This window comes from Heloderma suspectum, chromosome 1 (assembly GCF_057233095.1).
Source record: "Heloderma suspectum isolate Gila_16-S chromosome 1, 16-S_ref, whole genome shotgun sequence".
In the NCBI taxonomy this organism is placed as follows: domain Eukaryota; kingdom Metazoa; phylum Chordata; class Lepidosauria; order Squamata; family Helodermatidae; genus Heloderma; species Heloderma suspectum.
This window is the reverse complement of record NC_139458.1, coordinates 288177158-288198052: the sequence shown is the minus strand read 5'-3', so window position 1 is coordinate 288198052 and position 20895 is coordinate 288177158. Positions and strand designations below refer to the sequence as shown.

Here is a 20895-nt window from a genome sequence, read left to right as displayed (position 1 = left end):
GGGCACCAATAGTTATGATAACGGTATAACGGTGTGAGAGCCAGTGTGGTGTAGCGGCAAGAGTGTTGGACTAGGAGCTGGGAGATCCGGGTTCTAGTCCCCACTCGGCCATGGAAGCTCACTGGGTGACTTTGGGCCAGTCACACACTCTCAGCCCAACCCACCTCAAAGGGTTGTTGTTGTGAGGATAAAATGGAGAGGAGGAGGATAATGTAAGCCGCCTTGGGTTCCTTGCAAGAGGAAAAAAGGCGGGGTATAAATGCAATAAATAAATAAATAACGGTATATCCGCTATGTGTAGATTCAGCCGTAGACACTACTGAGCTGGATGGGACCATGGTCTGGGTTATATCCGGATATAACCCAGCGTCCTGCATACTCAGTAGTGATGCGCATGGGCACTCTTCACATTCTCGGAAGCACTCTCTTCTTTGACGTCATGCCCCAGGCCTGGCCTCTGGCCTTGAGGAAAGGCCGCGAGGCCAAGCCGCTTGGCCCGCAACGTCACGCGGATTTCTTCTCGACTCCTTGCCTTCCTTCTCCTTCTGCCGTGGCGCAGCCAGCCGCCCAGCCAAAAGAGGCTCCGCGACCGCCGCCTGCTGGATGAAGGAGCCGATATTGCCGAAAGACGCTGCAGCGCAAAACGAATCCAAGGAAATAAATGCGGGGACGGGGATAGGGACGCGTGCGGGGGGGGGGGGCACCCGCCACGGTCCTCCGCCTTCAGCCGCCCGCGGAACGAGGCGCGCCGCGGCGCCCGTGATGCTACGCGCGGCCGCTCCGCCGCCAGGCCCGCGCCCTTCCCTACGCGCGTCCCTGCCGCGGAGGCTGCCGCGCTGCCGCATCGCGCGCCGGCCGCGGACAGGGATGCCGGCGCGGCGCACTCGCAGCAGCCCTCTCATCCAATCAGAGGCGCCCCCCGCTCCCGAGGTCTCCCCCGACTGGCTGAGGCGGACGCCAGGCCCCCGCTGCCCCCGGCTCCGGCGGCGGCGGCGACCTTGCGGAGGAGGCGAGCGGCGCGCATCCGCTGGGCCATGGGCAACGTGCCGTCCGCGCTGAAGCACTGCCTCAGCTACCAGCATCTCCTCAAGGAGCAGCTGTGGATCGGCGAAGCGGCCCCGCCGCAGCCCGGCGCTCTGCAGCAGCCTGGCCAGGTACCCGAGGGCCCAGGGGCCGGAGCCAGCGGGTGGCACTGGGGCCGGTCTCAGAGGCAGGGAGACGCGCACGCCGGCTGCTGGGGGACAGGGGTGGGGGGGTGCTGCCGTTGCACCCAGGCCGTGCTTGCGGCGCTCCCGCGGGCAGCTGGTCGGCCACTGCGTGAGCAGAACGCTGGGCTAGACGGGCCCTCGGTCTGATCCAGCAGTCTCTTCGTAGGTTCTTATGAAGGCCCCAGCACCGCGGGCAGGGGGGGGGCAGGAACTGATGCCCGACCGGCTGCTCATCGGGTGCACCTGCCACCACGGGCACGGGCTGCGTGCGCGCGCTAGGAGCCTCTTCAGGTCTGCGCGCGCGGCTTGTGTGTGTATGTGTGTGTGTGTGCGCGCGCGCCCTTCTCTTTGTACCTTTGAGGCAATACCTCCTCTTGGTTTGGCTGTGAGAGCTGGACTAGAAGGAAGGCTGAGCGCCGAAGAATTGATGCTTTCGAACTGTGGTGCTGGAGAAGACTCTTACGAGTCCCCTGGACTGCAAGGAGGTCAAATCAGTCCATCCTAAAGGAAATCAACCCTGACTGCTCATTGGAAGGACAGATAATGAAGCTGAAGCTCCAATATTTTGGCCACCTAATGCGAAGAGAAAACTCCCTGGAAAAGACCCTGATGCTGGGAAAGACTGAAGGCAAAAGGAGAAGGGGACGGCAGAGTATGAGATGGCTAGATAGCATCACGGATGCAATGAATATGAACTTGAGCACGCTCCGGGAGAGAGCGCAGGACAGGAAGGCCTGGCGTGCTATGGTCCATGGGGTCACGAAGAGTCGAACACGACTGAACAACAACAACAACAACAACTCCTCTTGGTTGCCTCCTGCCTAGAGTAAGAGGGAGGCAGCCCACGTGCCGCTTCCTCGCTTACCTGTCAAGCCAGCCGCCTCTGCTTGCTCACTGCCCTCTTCCTCCAGGAAGTATGGCAGGAAGCTGCTTCCTCCAGCGGGAGTATGGCCAGTGGTGTAGGTAGGAAATTTTAGGCCCTGGGCCTGACTAGATGGCTGTGTGTATTCCATTGGGCGTGAAGCACACGACTAACATCCTGTTGCCCCACAACCCCATTCCACGCCTTACAACTGCTTCTGCGTTCCTGATAGGTTAGAACAACAACCACACCGATCCCCAATCCTGATTTTTGTTTTTAAGACAGATATCCTGAGCGCCTGCCGGTTTGCGTTTTAAACCCCCTTAAGCCTTAGCACCATCAGCTACTGGAGTACAATGGGCCTTTGTGCCTGCTGTCCTGATGTTCCCATCACTCTCTGCTCTCTAGGTGCTCATAGGAGGGGGGCGGGGGGGACTTTGGCTCCTAGATCCAGCCCTAGCCCAGCACTGCCATCCAGAGGAAGCGGGCAGGCGAGTGGCGTCGGTGGCGGCTCCTTGCCAGTTGTGGGTACAAGTGAGTGATGGCGACAAAGAGCATCTGCTGCCTCCCCTAGGTCCATCACCTGGCCTCTCCCTCTGCAGCAGCTGGGCCCACGGGGACATACCTCCAGTTACCACACTTCCCTCAATTGCTCACCCGCTCTCTCCCAGTATCCATCACTGCCCCCCAAGGGAAGGTGGACAAGTGAGAGGAGGCTGCCACCAGTTGAACTCGCTCATCTGCACTCTTGCTCTGGGCGGTGCGGCAGGTGGAAGGGCCTTCTCCAGGCAGCGTGGCAGCTTCTTGCTGCGCCACCCAGAAGGAGTGAGTGGTGTTGGAGGTGGCGCTTTCTGCCTCTGCTCATTCCTCACCCGCTCAGCCTTGGGGTGTGGTGGGATGACTGGGATTTGGGCCCTGCAGGCCTAGTCCTCACTGCTGTGCCACCCAGAGAGAGAGAGGGCAGTAAGCCGAGCAAGTGGAGGATGAAGCAAGCAAGCAGAGGCAGGAGCAGGAGCCACCCTGCATCCACTCACTTGTGTGTGCCTGCTCTCTCCTTCTAGGTAGTGCGTCAATTAGGACTGGGCCCAGCAAGGACAAACTGAACCACCATGCCACCCCGAGAGAGACAGAGAGAACCTGTGCACACCTGAGCTAACGCCTTCCAGCCACCTCTGCTCCCTCGCTTGCCTTTTCACTCTGGGCAGTGAGGATTGGGCCTGCTGAGTCCCGAGGCTCACCGCTGCCCTACCAAGAGAGAGAGGTGCAAGGGAGTGAAGGCTGTGGTGGCTGCATGGCGTGGCCTCCCTCTGGGTGGTGCCATATGAAGCCACAGTGCTCTCAAAAAGAGCATCCACTGTGTTGCCCAGAGACAAGGAGCACAGGTGTAGGAACGGATGTAGTGGCTGCTTCTTGAGGCCATCTCTGCTGCTTGTTTGCAAGCGCCGGTAGCAAGTGACAATGGTGCTGGAAAGACCCTATCTTCTCTCCCAGGTGAGCCAGTGGCCCTGTATGTGGGGCATTAGGTGGAGGAGGATGTTGGGGTCCCACCAAGAGTGTGTTGCCAAAAGACCCCACAAAACCTGGAACTTTGAGTCGGGCATTGACACAGCTAGCTGAGCTAGCTGGGAGGAAGGGAATATTAACTAGAGGAAAGGGTTGAGCTCTCTCGTCTCAGCTTGTGTACTAAACACGGTAGTGTGGACAGATCTGAGTGATTAGAAGTGGAGAAAGTGGTTGTGATAAAACTGCCAGAATGAGGAAATCCCTAGACAAATGCAATTTGGACTCCTGTGTTTTTAATAGTTGTGGAATACAAGGAATTTCAGCAGATGCAGCATTTCTCACCAACCTTTGCCAGAATTGGGCCTTCCACTTTTGGCCATCTTTTTACTATGTTGTGGGCAGAGAGAGGGAAGGATAAATATTAATTTGTTGGGGTTTCCACCTGGATAATGAAGCTGAATTGCATGTGTGTGTGTGTGTGTGTGTGTGTGTATATATATATATATTGATTATTTACTTACTTACTTAATTAATATCCTACCTTTCTGCCCAGAAATGGTGCTGAAGGTGGCTATCATTGAAATTCAGATTAAAAGCAAAATCTTAATTAAAACACAACATAAAAACACAACATATGGAAACAGTAAAAAAATAAACAGTACCAACCAATCAAAACCCTGTTCAGCAGCAGACCAGTTTATATGCCAAAGGACTGCTGAATAAAAAAACTTTGCCTTAAAAAAAAAAAATCTATGTTTGAATTTCTATTATTTCTAAAAATAGAAGTGGGCATTTGAGACAAGTATGAGAGCAATGTTTGATGTATACAGCGTGACCCCTGCGACTGTAGATCTTGCTGGCTAATCAGGCTGCCTTTCCTGAGGTTCTCAAACTTGGTCACAGTACCAATAACAAGCCCCCAACACCATAAATCATGAAAAAGTCTTGTTCTGTGGTTTGTTGTGTAAACAGAAAGGATTAGGTGGCCACAGTCATTCTAATCCAAGATTGTGAGGGTTGGAATGAACAACACAAAAGAGAGAGATGGCAGTTGGCTGCCACATAGCACAGGACCATGGAACGCCTTAGATTTCCCAAGGGGGAAGATTTAGATATGCAAGAAATAAGCTTTAGCCCATGGAAAATATTCAGCTGCCGCACCGCCCTCCCTCCAGCATGGCCAAACTGCATGCGAAGTGGGGGGGGCACAATGAACGCAGCCTCTTGGTTTGCACTGTTAGCAACTTTTGCCTCCTGGCTGAGTAATATACAAGAGCTGAACATTGGAGGGTTTCAGAGGACAGCTCATTACTTCCTTAGCTGTACCTAGGGATGCTGGAGAAATTCGAGACGGATTAAAATGAGCTCGGATTTCTAAGAATCTGACCTGTGGAATCTGCTGTGGAGCGACCCCCTCAGGCCGCGCAGAGTCTGTTGATGATTTTTTTTTGGATGATTTTTTTACATTCCCGGAATTTATGCATATAAATCTGTAGAAAAATATGTAAGTTTCTGCTGTGGTAACACTGAATAGAATGGGGGACAATACACTAAATGTTCCGTACTGAGGTAAATTATGTAAATACATCAATATTTATGTAATTATTTGTGTACATGACGAAAAAAATATTTGCATCTGTCTGTGGGTGGATGACGGAATGAAAGGTGCCTGACAGTCCACGAAACACAGACGGAGCGGATTTTACACGGTCCGTACGTCCCTAGCTGTATCTTGGGGACAGCCCCTTCAGATTTTAAGAGTTGTAGGCTTACCTAGGAAGTAATACATGCAATTTTTTAAAGGGAACTCAGTGGGTCCATGATTGGGTTTGTTTGACAATCTCCCTGAAGAGGGACTACTTTTGTTGTCAGGGTTTTGTTTTGTTTTTGCAAAAAGAGTATTGGAACTTCATTTGTCCTCCACTTCCAGTTAAGGAGTGTGTGCAGTGAGGGTTAGAAATGTGTATGATGATCGCAAGAAATGAAAATGATTTCAAATGCAGGGCTGGTTTATGGATTTAAAACTCTTAGGGAGAAATCCTATGGCCGCTAGATACTGTCTAGAGGGACATAGGATATGCTCTTTTCCGGGAACCGACCTTGGAGCCCATGCTCTGAGGTCGGTTCCTGGAAAATTGACCTCCCCCCTTGTCTGTGCTGCCTCCAAGGCAGCATGGAGAAGCCCTGTCCTCTGTACTCGGAAGAGGAGCACGGAGCGACTGCAAAGGGGCGTTCGGGGGGGGGCGTTCTGGGGCGGGGAGAGTGGAGCTGCACATATGACACATCCAATGTGTCGTACGGCAGCTTCCTCTCCCAGTCGCCCCCCCCCCACCTCTAGACAGCCGAAAAGATCTGTCTAGCGAAAAACAGCAAGGCAGGAGAGGCAGAGAGGGAACGATCCCCTCCATGCCTCTCCTGCCTTGCTTTGGATAGGCAGTCACCTCCGAGTTTAGAGGCGGCCATCTATCTCGTTCGGATTGCTCCCTTAGTTACAAGCTCTGGTTCTTTAGGCACCAGCTCTATGGAGGGTTGCTGAACATTTTAGCAAATTATGTATGAAATGCAAGCATTTGTCGTGGGATAAATTCAGAACAAAATTCTGACTATCCCTAAACTTTTGAAGGGTTCACTGATGTACACAGGGAACATCTGTTGATGGTTTTTTTAAAAATCTGATAAAAATACTTAGGGAATTCCCAGTGCTGGCTCCAGGTTTCTGAGGGCCCTTGGGCAACGCACCCTCAATGGCCCCACTCCCTCAGTTGGTCCACCTTCTCATCACTGCTGTGACCAGCTGCTCTTGCTCCCCATCTTCTTCCTTATCATAGCTGCCACTTGTTTGCTTGATGGGCAGAGAGCCAATGAGCAAGTTGGCAGTGGCATCTACTGCTCCTCTTTCTCACCACCACCACCACCACTACAGTCGTCTGAGCCAGAGCGAGGGGCAGATGAACAACAAATTGCAGTGGTGAAGAGGAGAAGCAACTCCAGGGGGCTTGTCAGTGGGCCCCTGCTGGGGTGTGGGCCCTTGGCAGGTGCCCAACAATGCCTGTCCTTAATGCCAGCCCTGGGAATTCTACTTTATAAGCATGGCTTATAGTAGCTGGCACACTTTAGAGCACCATAAAATGCTCTCTTGTGCAGCACCAGCAAAACCCAGGGTTGGGCATTGGGTTCTTAACACTGGACTAAGAAAAACACCCCATCCTCTTGCTCCAGAGTTGACCCTGCCATGGCACTGCTATACCAAAGCCATGACTGTTGGGGACGTCTTGTCTTTTTAGATCTATGCATATTTTCCATTGAAGCCCTGTTGAGGATGAAACATTTAGGTTATTGATATGTTGCTCGTACTGATAATATATTGTAATAGTGTCAGGTACATTTCTGTTATCTACTGCTTGTTGATAAATGATAGACACCATGTTAAAAACATCAAATATAAACAATGGCAAGAGCAAAGCAGACCTAAAAGGCAAACAGAGGTACAATTAGGGATGTACGAAACTCACCTTTTTGCGGAATCTTTCGTGATGGGGGGGATGGGGGGGAGGCGATCCGGTCCTTCTCCCTGGAATCCTCGACGGCCATCTCCACTCCACAGCCAGGCCGTGGAGCAGCCGGCCAGGGCCATCCGCAGCTGGATTTCCGGCTGCGGACGGGCTGCTACGGACGCAAATGGCGGCTGCCGTAGTGGCCGCCATTTGCATCCAGCCAGGCAGCCGTGATAGGCTATGTAAGAATTTACGTAGCCTATCACGGCTAACCCCGCCCCCAAAAACCCAGCGTACGCAAATGGCAGCGGCTACAGCGGCCACCATTCGCGTTCCCTATTTTTTGCCGATTTATCTTACGTAAATATTTACATAAGATAAAACGGCGAGAAAAAGGGGAATGCAAATAGCATAGTAGGCGCTATTTGCGCCCCTTTATTTTTCGCTGTTCTAGCCTATGTAAATATTTACGTAGGCTAGAACGGCAAAAAATAAAGGGACACAAATAGCACCCACTACGCTATTTGCATTCCCCATTTTTTCGCCGTTTTATCTTACGTAAATATTTACGTAAGATAAATCGGCGAAAAATAGGGAACGCAGATGGCGGCTGCCGTAGCTGCCGCCATTTGCGTATGCTGGGTTTTTTGGGGGGAGGGGTTAGCCGTGATAGGCTACGTAAATTCTTACGTAGCCTATCACGGCTGCAAGGATGGCAATGGCAGTGGCAGCAGCCCAGCCGTAGCTGGCCAGGAGACCAGCCGCCGGAGCTGCTGCCGCCACCGAATCCGCCGCATCCACCCCAGGTAAGTGCTGTCCCAGGGGGAATCCATGGGAGGGCGGGCCATTCCGCCACAGATTTTGGGGAGCCGAATGCCAGTGCATTTGGCCTCACTGAAATCTGTGGCAGAATTCTCCGCCATCCCTAGATATAATGCTTACAACTGAATACATTTAAAAAAAACATGGATTACAGGAGCAGTCATACAGTTGCAGTCTTCACTAGGAAATAATACCTGGAGGGAGCAATCCTGTGGTTGCTAGTCAGTGGCTAGATGGCCATAGGATATCTGATTTTCCAGGAGCCAACCTTGGAGCCTGCGTTCCGAGGTCAGTTCCCAGACAACCAACCTTCCCCATCCTTCCGCATTGCCTCACAGGCAGTGTGGAACAGCCCCGGGCTTACAGGAAGAGTGAGGAGTGGCCAAAATGGGGCATTCCGGGGTGGGGAAGGCGGAAATGCTGGTACAACATATCCTAGGTGTTGTCTGGCAGCCTCCTCCCCCACTCCGCCTTGCTGCAGCTAGACAGCGGAAATCGGCTGTCTAGCTGCAAATGCATGGCAGGGAACAATCCCCTCCGTGCTTCTCCTGCCCTGCATTGGATAGGCGGTTGCCTCCGAGTTCGGGGCTGCCTATCTCCATAGGATTGCTCTCTTAGAGAATAGAGTGCTTCTCTGTTCAAAAAGCTTCTCTTCTTCTTAATAGATGGTGTAATGTTGTTCCATGTCCTTCGATTTTCTCTGTTATCCAAAACCTTAAATCTTTTTTCATCATGTCCAAAGTCACTAAAATGTTTAACCCTAGGAGTCTGAGTCTATCCAGATCGGGTGAAATTGTTGTGTTCACAAATTCTAATCTTCACTACTCTTGTGGTCATGCTGACATAAACAATATTGCAGTGGACATTGTGCATCATAAATGACAACCTTGGTGTTAGAGTTAACAAATTCCTTGATATAATAGCAACTATAATCAATTGGATTGACAAATTGCTTCATCTTAATATAATTCAAGAGACACTTAAGTGGCTACATGGGAAGTTGCCAACTGCCTTTTCACCACTCATTGTAGAAGATACCAGAAGACCTTCAGTGTACTATGAACCACTATGTCTTTCAGATTCAGTGAGTGTCTGAATGCAAATATTTGGTTGTCCCTACATCATGGAATATCAGACAGGAGATGCATGTGTTACTTGTGTGGTTAAGCCATCAGATGTAATCGGTATTGTCAATCTGCTACAATTTTCCTGTCTCTGTTTTTACCTTTATACATTGCTTTTGAAAGAATTCTGTGAGTATATCCCCTTTGTTTAAGTTGTTCCAATAGAATCTGTGTTTTTCTAGGAAAACCTTTTATATTACTATAATTCCTGTGCAATCTTAACACTTGGGAATATGGTAGATTTATTTTTAAGTGACCAGGGTGAAAACTATCAAAGCCTCTTTTAATTCCTTCTCAGATCCTCTCTGAATAATGAAGATATCATCAAAATATCTCTTGTTTATCCAGATATATTGTAGGAATTGATCATTAGCTGCTGAAATGTGTAACTGTTCTAACCAGTCCCACAGCCCATAGCTGTACCTAACATCTGCCAATAGTAATTTTATTCAAATTGATTTTTTTCTTTAAATATAGTTCAGCTAGAGAGCATCTGAAACCTGTAGATGCAGAAGATCCTACTTCCCTCTTACTGATTGTATATTCAATGACCTGCATGGCCTATTCTTGGGTAGTGTATATAAGTACACTACATCTATTGTGACTGGCCAAACATTCTCACAAGCTAAATCAATATTATAGATATAGAGCAAAAAATGCACAATATTCTTCAAATAAGTGTTGATTAAAGGAGATGTTTGAGAAAACAGTCGATATATATAAAGAGAGGTTCAAGATTAGAACCACACGATAATGTAATAGGGTGACCTAGTATAGGGGAATTGTTCTCATGAGTTTTAGGTAAAAGGTAACATTGGGGAATCCTCCTATCATATGTCAATCTAGATTTCTGGCTTTTCAACAAATGCATCAAGAATGCTCACAATTTTCTTTTTAAGCTATCCATGGGGTTTTCCCTATACTTCCCATAGTGCATAACATTGCCCAATTATCTGTTGGCCTCCTTAGAATAATCCCTTTTGTCCATAGCCACAACTGCCTTGCATTTGTCTGCTGGTTTAGAAATAACGTCTTGACATTGTTGTAAATTCCTCCAGACTACATTTTCTTCCCTAGTCAAATTATGCCACACAAAAATAATTCCTTTTTAAAAAATGTTCTGAATGTCTCTAGTTACCAAACCTTAAAAAACCTGGATCGTCAGATTCCACAAGACAGGATTAAAAGTCTTGAATCGTAGTGATACCTCCTCTACCCTGGTCTCATCCTCAAAAAAGCTGGCCAGACTGATTTTCTGAAAAAGGTATTGGAGTTCAAACATGAATTTAAACAAGTCATGGCTATGCATAGGAACAAAATAGAGACCTTTCTGGAAGACTCTGTGCTCACTAGCAGTAAGTGTGCTGCTAGATAATTTCGCTACTATTAGATAGGCAGTTTTTAGAATCTTCCTCCAGTATGTTCTGTTTTCTGTGGGTCTATGTGTCTTCCAATAACCTCTTCCTTGGTTTGAAGTTTGAAAAGATCTATATATATAGAGGGTTCTGACAAAGAGGCATCGGCTGAATTTCATTGTAACCCATCACTCTCTATCTATTGGTCTGTTGAAGAAAACAGAGTGACGAACATAAGGTATCATGTTTGGTTTATACCACTTGTGTAACTTATTTTCTTTCTAGTCCCAGATCTCTCTGAAATTTCTGGAATTTCAAAGCTTTCAATTCTTGATATAGTTAGTTTAGTTCCCTATCCAATGCATTTGCTTTTTCTATTTCATTTCCTTCCCACTTGGGCTTTCATGTGTCTGCTTGGAAAAAGATTGTCTACCTCTCTCCCTCCCTCTCCCTCTCCCTCTCCCTCTCTCTCTCTCAGTCAAGACAAGTGTCCTTAGATTCTTCTCTGGATCTTGCTTTTCCCATTTTGAGGATTGCTACAACTTTACCTAACCTCAGTCTGTGATCATATACCTTTCTCCCACACCCACCCTAGATTCTTTTTTGTCAAGCTGCTCTCCTTTCATACTTGTGCTGTCTTTCTCTTTTAGATTATAAACTTTTTGGTCAGGGGATGTGTCGTATCCATGCTCTGTATGGGCTTCTTCACATAGAGCTTTTATCCTGCTATTGAGATTGCTCACTCGCAGAAGTTTGGAGCCCCTTTAGATAACGCCGTGAACCTCCAGGGTGTCTCCTGCACTAAATGGCCTTTATTCCGTTTTTAAAAAGATCAGAGATAATGAGCTATCAAATTACCCTGCTTGTGTTCTGCTTGAGTTCCCTCTGTGAAAAAGGAAAGTAGCAAGAAGCGGAGCTAGACCAATGAAACACGTGAAAGACTCAGATAAGGGGGAGAAGGAGGGGAAAAGGAGAGGGAGAGAAGGAAGCACATGTGAAGGGAGTCCGTTGTGATCCTGCATTTAAAATGGAGGCAGAAAGCCCCCTTTTAAATGCAGGATTTTAGGCTGGTGTAGAGATGTTCTCCATCTCCTGCTGTCCACACAGTCAGTGCTTATCTGTGGCACATAGTGCAAATGAAGGTAGTTGCCAGAATTAGTGTTCACCTCTTTTGCTGAAACAGCTTGTACAGCAGAGGTGTTGAACCACATCTGGGCCAAATCTGGTTTGCTTGGGGTCCCAATCTGGCACTCCAAGATTTCCCCAGATGGCCACACCCCCTTCCCCGACCACTGATCATTGGTGGTTTCATGGCTTTTGCGCAGTCTCTCCCCCCACCCTTTTAAAAGTTTGACATTCCTCTCCTAAGGCTTAATTACCAACAGCAAGAGCTGTAGGCTAAAATATGCTGGTATTGTCTGTATTGTGGCCACACCCCTTTTGTCTTTGGCCCCACCCACCATGGGAATGCGGCCCCTGAGATTTTCTCCAAAATTGAGTTTGGCCCTTGATGAAAGAGGTTCAGCATCCTTGTTATAGAAGGATGCAATCGGAATGTAGCTTTGGAATTCTGTTTTTAAAAATAGCATAATTTTAATCTGGTGTTTTAATCTTTTTAATCTTTTTATCCTTTTACTCTTTTATCTCTTGTGTTCACCACTCTGAAATCTGTTCTAGATACAGAGTGGTATACAAATATTGTAAATAAATAAATAAATAAATAAAGGCTAATTAAAACGTTAAAGCCACTGGAAATGCTTCCAGGGTAATGGGACAACACCCCTTCCTCCTGTGAAGGACTGGAACTTCACACGGCTGGTTTTCCACAGGTGCTTCAGCATCCTGGGGAAAAAGATACTGCTTTTTGCCCCAGAGTGTGAGGAGCTGCTGCTCCCAACATACTCTAGCTAAAGCATAATTAAGTATACACATTTTGCTGCCAGTTGCACATTCAGTTGCTACATACACATGGGATATGAAAGCCCTATTTTAAAATGACTTGTAACTAGTTCCAAGGAGGCTTTAGGGATTAATTTTCTGAAAGATGAGAATGAAGGTACGCAAAAAAGCAAAATGACAGACAAACACAAACAGCAGCTTAATTAAACAGAGGTGAAAGAAGAGACAGGCCAAGCCAAGGGGTATAGCCAACATCTACAGAAAGGGAGAGGCTTCTTCTATCACCGGACAACTAAAACACTGGTTTTGTGTATGGCTGCCTGTGATTTAAGCTTTAATTTAAAGATTTTAGGGTGCAACGCTAGGCATGTTTAGACAGAAAAAAGTCCTATAGCTCCCACCATTCCTGGCTGGGGAATGCTGGCAGTTGTAGGTAGGGATGTACAAAACCACTTACCTGTTTCATAAGTGGCATCCACGGTGGGGGGGAGGCACTCCATCCTTCTCCCCGAAATCCTCTCTGGCTGGCTGCGCTCCGTGGCGACTCCACGGAGCCACTGGCCGGGTGCATCCACAGCTGGGCATCCAGCTGCGGCAGGTCTGTGGCTGCAAATGGCAGCCAGCGTAGGGGCTGCCATTTGCGTCCCTTCACTGGGCCATGATAGGCTATGTAAATATTTACGTGGCCTATCACGGCAAAAGCGGGGACGCAAACGGTGGCCGCTATGCCATTTGCGTCCCTGTCTTTTGCCATGATAGGCTACGTAAATATATACGTAGCCTATCACGGCAAAAGAAAAGGCAGGGACGCAAATGGTGTAGCGGCCGCCATTTGCGTTCCTGCCTTTTGCCGTGATAGGCTACGTATATATTTATGTATAAATACTTACGTAGCCTATCACGGCCATTCGAAGGAAGGCGAATGGTGGCCGCAGACGGCCAACACCAGGTAGGCTCCATTCTGGGCCCATTTCGCGAGGTGGCAGGGGGGGTTGCTTTGTTTCACCATGGATTCTGGGGGGCCAAATTCACTGGAATTTGGCCTCCCTGGAATCCGTGGCGGAATTCTCCAACATCCCTAGTTGTAGGACATTTTTCTGTCTAAACATGCTTAGCGTTGCACCCTTAAAAGTATTTCAGTGGTTGTAGACATGAGGTTTCTACATATGTCTACATATTTTTTCATGTAGACATGAAGTTTCACAATGATAAGGATGTGATTTACCAAGAAGTAACCACTAGAAGTGCTGGGCGCTAAAGGAACATCCAAATATTTGGATAGAATGGAATTTGAGTAAACACGAGTGCTATATAGATATTGGATGGGTATATCTGGAGAGAACTATGACTTGTACCATAAGGGGATTATGAATAATCACAGCTTTTATATTGGGGATTCATGAATTATTATATTCTATGCTGTAGGAGCTCAGTGTACTGAAATAATGCTGTTACTTTAAGTGTGTTCATAAAATATGTTTGAATCTACTATAGGTTATAACTTGGGGCAAGTTTTAAAAGGAAGCTAAAAATAATTTTTAATAAAAGTTCTACTTTTGCATAATGCACACAACTTCATGCACAAGCATGCCTTTCCATATCTGAAATGGTAACAGGTGAAGTGGCTTTTAGCCGAAGTTTAAAACAATGATGCATGGGACTAGCTGTTGCACAGAAACCTCAGTTACATCGTAATTACCTCAGTTACATTCTTACCTCAGTTACATCCTTACCTCAGTTTCTTGGACTGCTGCCAATGCTTGGGTGATGGGGATCAAAAGCAATATTACCTTATATACAGGTCCATAGAAGTTACAGGCCTACATACATGTAGTCCATCAATGGACTGAAGGAAAAAAAAAGTGATCTGCTACTTTTTTACCAAAGCTTTCCTGCTTGCATGCAATTCTTTCTTGCTATGTGTAACCACATAAATAACCATTTAGGAACATAGGAAGCTGGCTTATACTGAGTCAGACCATTGACTCATCCAGCCCAGTTTGTCAACACTAACTGGCAGTGGCTGTCCAGGGTTTCAGACAGGAGTCTTTCCTAACCATACCTGGAGACTTCAGGAATTGAACCTGGGACCTTCTTCATGCAAAGCAGGTACTCTGCCACAGAGCCACAGCCCCTCTACCATTTGCATACCCATGCTTTATGCTTATGATGCAAGTGACTGCATTGTAAAAAATAAGATTGTATTTTAAATATTACACAACAGGGATATCTTACACAACAGTGTATATTTGACAGTATCTGAAACCAATCCTTACTCTCTGATAAAGTGTACCTGCGTAACACACACATCCATCACATTCACTCTTTACTTTTTTAGATTACGCTTAAAACATTTTAGATGAACATGATGATGATGTGTGAACCCACCCTTAGAAGATCTGCAGAAGGTTTTCTTTGGTACATAGGGAGGTGAAACAATGATAAGCCCTGAACACCACAGGAAAGTCTGCTTCTTGTTATGTACACATTCCTGATGAGTTTCAGTCCTTGGAGGACTTTATTACTTTAATTTTCCAAATTAGGTAGTATTCAGATCGGCAAACAGCCCTTGGAGCATTCTGTTCTTTTGGAAGTGTTTTGTTCTAATAGATCTTAGAAGCCATTATTACTTCTGGTAATCAGTTTATTAGTATTAGACGTCCTAAAATGTATGGTTTTAATTTTAGGTTGCTAAAAGACTTGGATCTTTCAGACCATTTTATTGCCATATATTTTCCATCATGTTCTCATTCTCAGGCTCACAACTTGCTGTCTGTTCACATTGCATTTTCAAGGTTATAGATTTTTGACAATTTCATCTTACATTGAATTCTCTTAACCATGGTGTTTAGGCTACACTTTTCCTTACTTTTTTCTTCTTTCAAGGTTGCTCCCAAGTGTACTTCGGTGGTTGTTCCGTCATTGCATATTGCTCGTCTTTAATATTCCACATTCATTTCTATTGAGAATGAACTACCCAATTCTCTTTGGTTTGCTCCCAATGCACACTTCATGCTAAGAAAATGTGGTTTCCATCACACACTATTACACAAGAAGAGTCCATAGATGACCCAATGATCTTGAGATTAGTGCTCTCACACTGGGATATCTTGTTTGTGCTATGTTACCTAGTGGTAAGGAAAATTACCACTAGGCAATTCTTCACTACACATGTCCACATATCCAGTGCAGATGTGTAGTAGAATATAGGGTGAAATGGTAATCTGTATGGGCTTTGAGTATGGGGATTTTGAGGATAAAGCATTTTAAAAGGAGACTATATTCAGATGTGTTTATTATGGGAGATGAACGTTAGTTACTACAAATTCCACAGTCGAGGGTGGGGAACCTTTAGCCCACAGAAGTTCCCCATCTGGCTCACAGAGTTCATAGATTCCTTCAGGGGCTGAGGCTTGGCCTCCAAATTCCACCCCCGGAGGAATCCCTGTTCTGTTATCTCCGATCTCTAGTCCAATACATCTGGAGGGCACCAGGTTGGGGAAGGCTGATGTAGACAACAGGCTAGATGAGCTAGTGGCCTGACTTATTAGGTATAAAGCAGCTTCCAATATTTTGCTCGGCATGCAAGGATTATCCCATTTTAGTCTCACAACAACCCTGTGAAGTAGGCTGAGGGACATTGATTTGTCCGTATGTGACCTCTGATGGTTTGCAGTGCTCTGACTGTTGTGAACCTATGTACACCAGCCTCAGCATAGAGCTGAGCCTGCCTTAGGGCTGATTCGCATTTGCAGATATGTTCCTTGATAGCACATTACTTGACTCACTGCTGAATATAAAGGCTTTGTTTGTGGTGTTCTATTTGTGGTGTATTCACATACAATAGTCAACTCTTGATGTTGCAGTCATGCATCATAGAGGGATGAGCATGCATGTGTGATCTCTTTCTCAAGCATGTGCTGCAGGTTGGTATACAACTGGGTTCGAAGCCAAGACTTGATGACTGATCAGAAATGTGCTGCTTATAGCTATGGGACTGGTTTCTCACTGCTGACACCTGTATTTGAGTTATGGCTAAGAAAGCCCAAAGAGTATTCTTGTGGTATCTAGTGCCATATGGCCAGCAGAAGGCAATGACCATGAGCCTTGCCCAGAACCCTTTGCATTCTGGGGCTGTCACTGCTGCCTGTGCAGCGGATGAGTGGCCCCACCACAGGCACACAGGGCTTTCTGTCTGGCACTGGATCGGCTTTATTGGGTTATGGCTTGACCAGCAAGCAGGCTGGCATTTCTGTAATCAGGAGAGAGGTAGGTCCTTTGCTAATGTCTTTGAGTGTTCGGATCCCACATGCCAGGAAGTTATGAGCAGCTGTGTGTGTGAGCGAGCCAGGTTTGTTTGCTTGATTTGCTTACAGTTGGGGCAAATTTAAGAAGGCTGTAATTCCATGATTAAAGGTTAGTAGCATTTTCTATTATAAACCTCTGTTTTCATCCATTTATAACCTGGGTGGGTGGGGGGAATGGAATGTTTCCATGAAGATATTTGGCAGACAACATTTCAAGCCTTGGTAGTGCTTTTGTCTCTTGCTCAAATGGGTAGCAGAGAAAGAGTGGGGTGGGGGGATCCAATGTTGCTTTCAAAGCCCTTTTGGGGAGGGTTGGTTGGTGTTACATGCTATTTGTTCTTCTTTGGCAACACCTGATAAATGGAAAGCGCTCCAGGCTCTTAGCTTTTAATGTAAACTGTTTCCTTGCTGATATTCCACACAATTTACCCATAGTACCTACCCATCCACCACTTCACAAAGCTAATATCTAACTCAATAACCACTCATTATCTTTAATGATTAGGCAAGCATTTCTGCTGGATCAAAGAGCTTTCGAGGAGCAGCAGCTCCAAGGAGAAGTTAGACTCGCTCCTCAGCCCTCGTCAAGTACGCCCCCTGCTCTATATCCAGCATCTTATTCACTGAATTCTGGGAAAGTGCTGCTGCGATCAGACTCTGAGGAGTGAACCTCAAACTCCTCCAACAAGCAGGAAGGCCCTGAAGAGCATCCCCCAAACACAACTCCAAACCTCATCTGTTAGAAGGACCCAAGGACTGTGTAAAAAGGCACTGGCCCCTTAAGATGGCCAGATGCAGCACTCGAAGGGGTGGAGCTTCAGAGTGCCTCTCTTGGCTGGACCATAAAAACTTGGCAGTTGCTCCAGACCAGTAATGAGATAATTTATCTTTGTTGTAGCTGCACAATTTGTAGCTGTGGTTCTGAAACCTAGCCACAGGTCTCTTGAACAGAACTTCCAGTCTTACCCAGGGTCCTGACTATGCTTCAACTCCAAGTCAGCTCCAGCTTACAGCCTTCCTTCTTGCCATCTCACCTGAGCCATTGCCTCCCTGTGGTAATAGAACTTGTGATGGATCAAGACACTGCCCCTCTGTGCTAGGTTAAAGTATACTGACTAACTGTGTAAATGATCTCCCCCAACAGTAGATGGAACTGTAGCTTGTTAGCTGGCAAGAACTTGTCTTTTCCCTGTTTCCTGTTCCGTTCCAAGCAACTTCCTATTTGACTTCCTGTTCTTCTGCTGAAGTCATTCTATGGTTGAAGTAAAATGATTAGAAAAGTGCAAATCTACTGCATGGGGGGCTGGCTGATTTACTTATACTAACACTCTTCTAACAATAATAGCCTACCACATCCACAGCCCCTGTGTTATTTTCACTGCCACCAGTTTTTTGAAATTGCTGCCACTTTAACTCTGTTTACGAGACTGCAGTGACTAGGAAGCTCTGGAAGAAGAGCCCCGTACACATATACCTTGAAACCTACATCCTGATGTCTGTATAGAGGTCCAGACCTTCCTTCCTTCCTACCTACCTACCTACATTTGTATGCTACTCCACATCTAGACAGATTCTGGAGCAGTGAACAATAAAAATACAAAATTGAATAAAAGAATAAAACATCATGTTAAAATAACTTTCTTCTTCTCCTTCTTCATTTACTTACTTATTTATTCATTCAATTTATACCCTGCCTTTCCACCAAGAAATTGCAAGAAAATAGCACTCAAGGCAGCTAACAATTGTAGGAACTAAAAAAAGTAAAAATAAAATAAAAACCTGGCTAAAACAAAGACATTAAAAACACAGTTAAAACACACAATAACAGAATGAAAACAGCACCCAACTCAACAGACCCGCTTACACGCCAAAGGCCTGCTTGAATAAAAAGCTCTTTACCTCTTTGGAAGGTAAAGGACAGCAGAGAAGGAGCAAGCCTAGCCTTCCTCCACAGGCAGTTCCACAGCCTGGGAGCATCCACAGAGAAGACCCTGTCTTTTGTTGCCACCAAATGCACCTGTAAAGCCGATGGTGCAGAGAGAAGGGCCTCCCATGTCTTTGAGAACAGATATTATCTTTACTAAAGAAAGCAGTAGATGTTTGTCACAGAGTCAAACTACATGTTACATTAAATGTGGAACATACAGCACTCTTTCTGTTTTTCTTTTACTCAAACATAGGTGTGGAGCCCCCTATCCAGATTGGGACCACAGCACATGGGGAGGTTTAATCCTTCCCTTCCCAGCCATAATTCCCCCCATACACACTTGCCCCTTCCCACCTGGAGTTACTAATGGTAAAAGCATGAAGTCCCCATTGGTGCCAATGTGTAGTTTGACCCATAGATAACTGCAGGAGAGAAAGCTGTGTAGATTACTTGTGTGGTAACTACAAATAATCAAGCCACCTTCTAGCCAAGTGTGTGTGATTGAAACATCACATTAAGATGTTTCACAAAAGATAACGCACAATATACAATAACTCATTACTGGCCTTTGACTCCGCTTGCACATGCAGGGTTATGGGTATGTGCTGTAGAACAGCCTGTACTCAGTCAGCGTTACAAGATTGGCTCATATTGCTGAAAATTATTATCACAATAAAAGTTTTATGCACATTTTGAATGCATTCTGTTTAAGACATGATATGTTTAGCACACTTTAGATCCTCTTGTTTGAATGTGGCATTTGTCTTGTAAGAGCAATTATCTGATAATCACGGAAAACCTCAAATGTATGCCCTCTGTGAGGAGGTCTTCCATTTATAATAAAAGTGCTTTCAAAGGGGGGGTGGGTTATGCAGCAGATGGGATAGTTTTGCCTTTACATTTAAATAGGTTTATATTCTCTCAGCAAGTGTGGGCCCAGCTTGGTCCAAGAAAGGTTTAGCGTGCCAGATGTTGCATGTGATCGGAGATATTGTACAGCTGTTTCCCATTTCTTTTTACAGTGTTCACATAAATGCATAGTAAATGTACTGGAATAGTTTTACTGTACCTTAGCAATCGTTGAAGGATGTTACTACATGGGACTTAATTTAATGTGTGTAGGAGTTTGCGGCGGGTGACACCCAGGGCAGTAAATGGGAGAGAAGCATAGTATTACAAAAGCACAGGTACTGTGATGCTCATTTACCTTCAGGTTCTAGAGACAAAGAATGGAAATTTCTCCCTCCCCCCTGCAAGTTGTGCAGTGTCAGAAGAGTTGTTCCTTGGATGAGAAATGGATTTGGCAATTCGCTGTAGAGATCCCAGGGTTCCTAGTCAGTGGGTGTTCCTACAGAAGTTAAATTTTGGCTCTGACCTTGACATCTGTGCAAGTCCTATCTTCTCTATGCACAAATCTTCCCCCAGTTCACTGTCAGTTTCATTGTTCCATTGGAACTTAGTGAAGTGAAGGTCATGGTTGTGAAGGGAGAGGCCAGTCAAATAGCCAGAGCCTTTCCCAGGGAGTGCTTCAGCTGTTGAAGCAAGGACCTTGGATCTGACTCTTGCTTCTGTGCCTGTCATTACTGTGTGATTGCTCACACTCTTCTGACTAGGACAAGCCAGTGACAATGTGTTTGAATTCCGCTTATTGGCTTTGCATCCTGAATTATTTTTTATTAGTCATCGTACCTATTTTATGGGTTGGAAACGCCAGGTTGGATGAATCACAGGTCGGAATTAAGATTGCCGGGAGAATTATCAACAACCTCAGATACGCAGACGATACCACCCTAATGGCAGAAAGCGAAGAGGATCTAAAGAGCCTCTTGTTGAGGGTGGAAGTGGAGAGTGCAAAAGCTGGTTTGAAACTCAACATTAAAAAAAACTAAGATCATGGCATCTGGCCCCATCACTTCGTGGCATATAGAAGGGGAAGAAATGGAAGCAGTGACAGATTTTACTTTCTTGGGCTCCCAGATCACCGCAGACAGTGACTGTAGCCATGAAATTAAAAGATGCTTGCTCCTTGGGAGGAAAGCTATGGCAAACCTAGACAGCATAGTAAGAAGCAGAGACATCACCTTGCCGACAAAGGTTCATATAATCAAAGCTATGGTTTTCCCAGTAGCAACGTATGGCTGTGAGAGCTGGACTATAAGGAAGGCTGAGCGCCGAAGAATTGATGCTTTCGAACTGTGGTGCTGGAGAAGACTCTTACGAGTCCCCTGGACTGCAAGGAGGTCAAATCAGTCCATCCTAAAGGAAATCAACCTTGAGTGCTCATTGGAAGGACAGATACTGAAGCTGAAGCTCAAATATTTTGGCCACGTAGTGCGAAGAGAAAACTCCCTGGAAAAGACCCTGACGCTGGGAAAGCTTGAAGGCAAAAGGAGA

General features: G+C 46.3%; 1 protein-coding gene across 3 annotated transcripts in view; it reads left to right on the top strand.

The window, feature by feature from the left end:
• Positions 1–735: 735 nt before the first annotated feature.
• The window catches only part of HMGCLL1 (3-hydroxy-3-methylglutaryl-CoA lyase like 1), a 105437-nt gene continuing 85277 nt past the window's right edge, over positions 736–20895 (top strand). For all 3 annotated transcript variants that reach the window (XM_084830996.1, XM_084831014.1, XM_084831005.1), the window contains exon 1: positions 736–1154. In XM_084830996.1, the coding sequence (XP_084687122.1) occupies positions 1035–1154 (120 nt within the window). In that variant the 5' untranslated portion in view covers positions 736–1034. The remainder of the gene's footprint in view (positions 1155–20895) is intronic.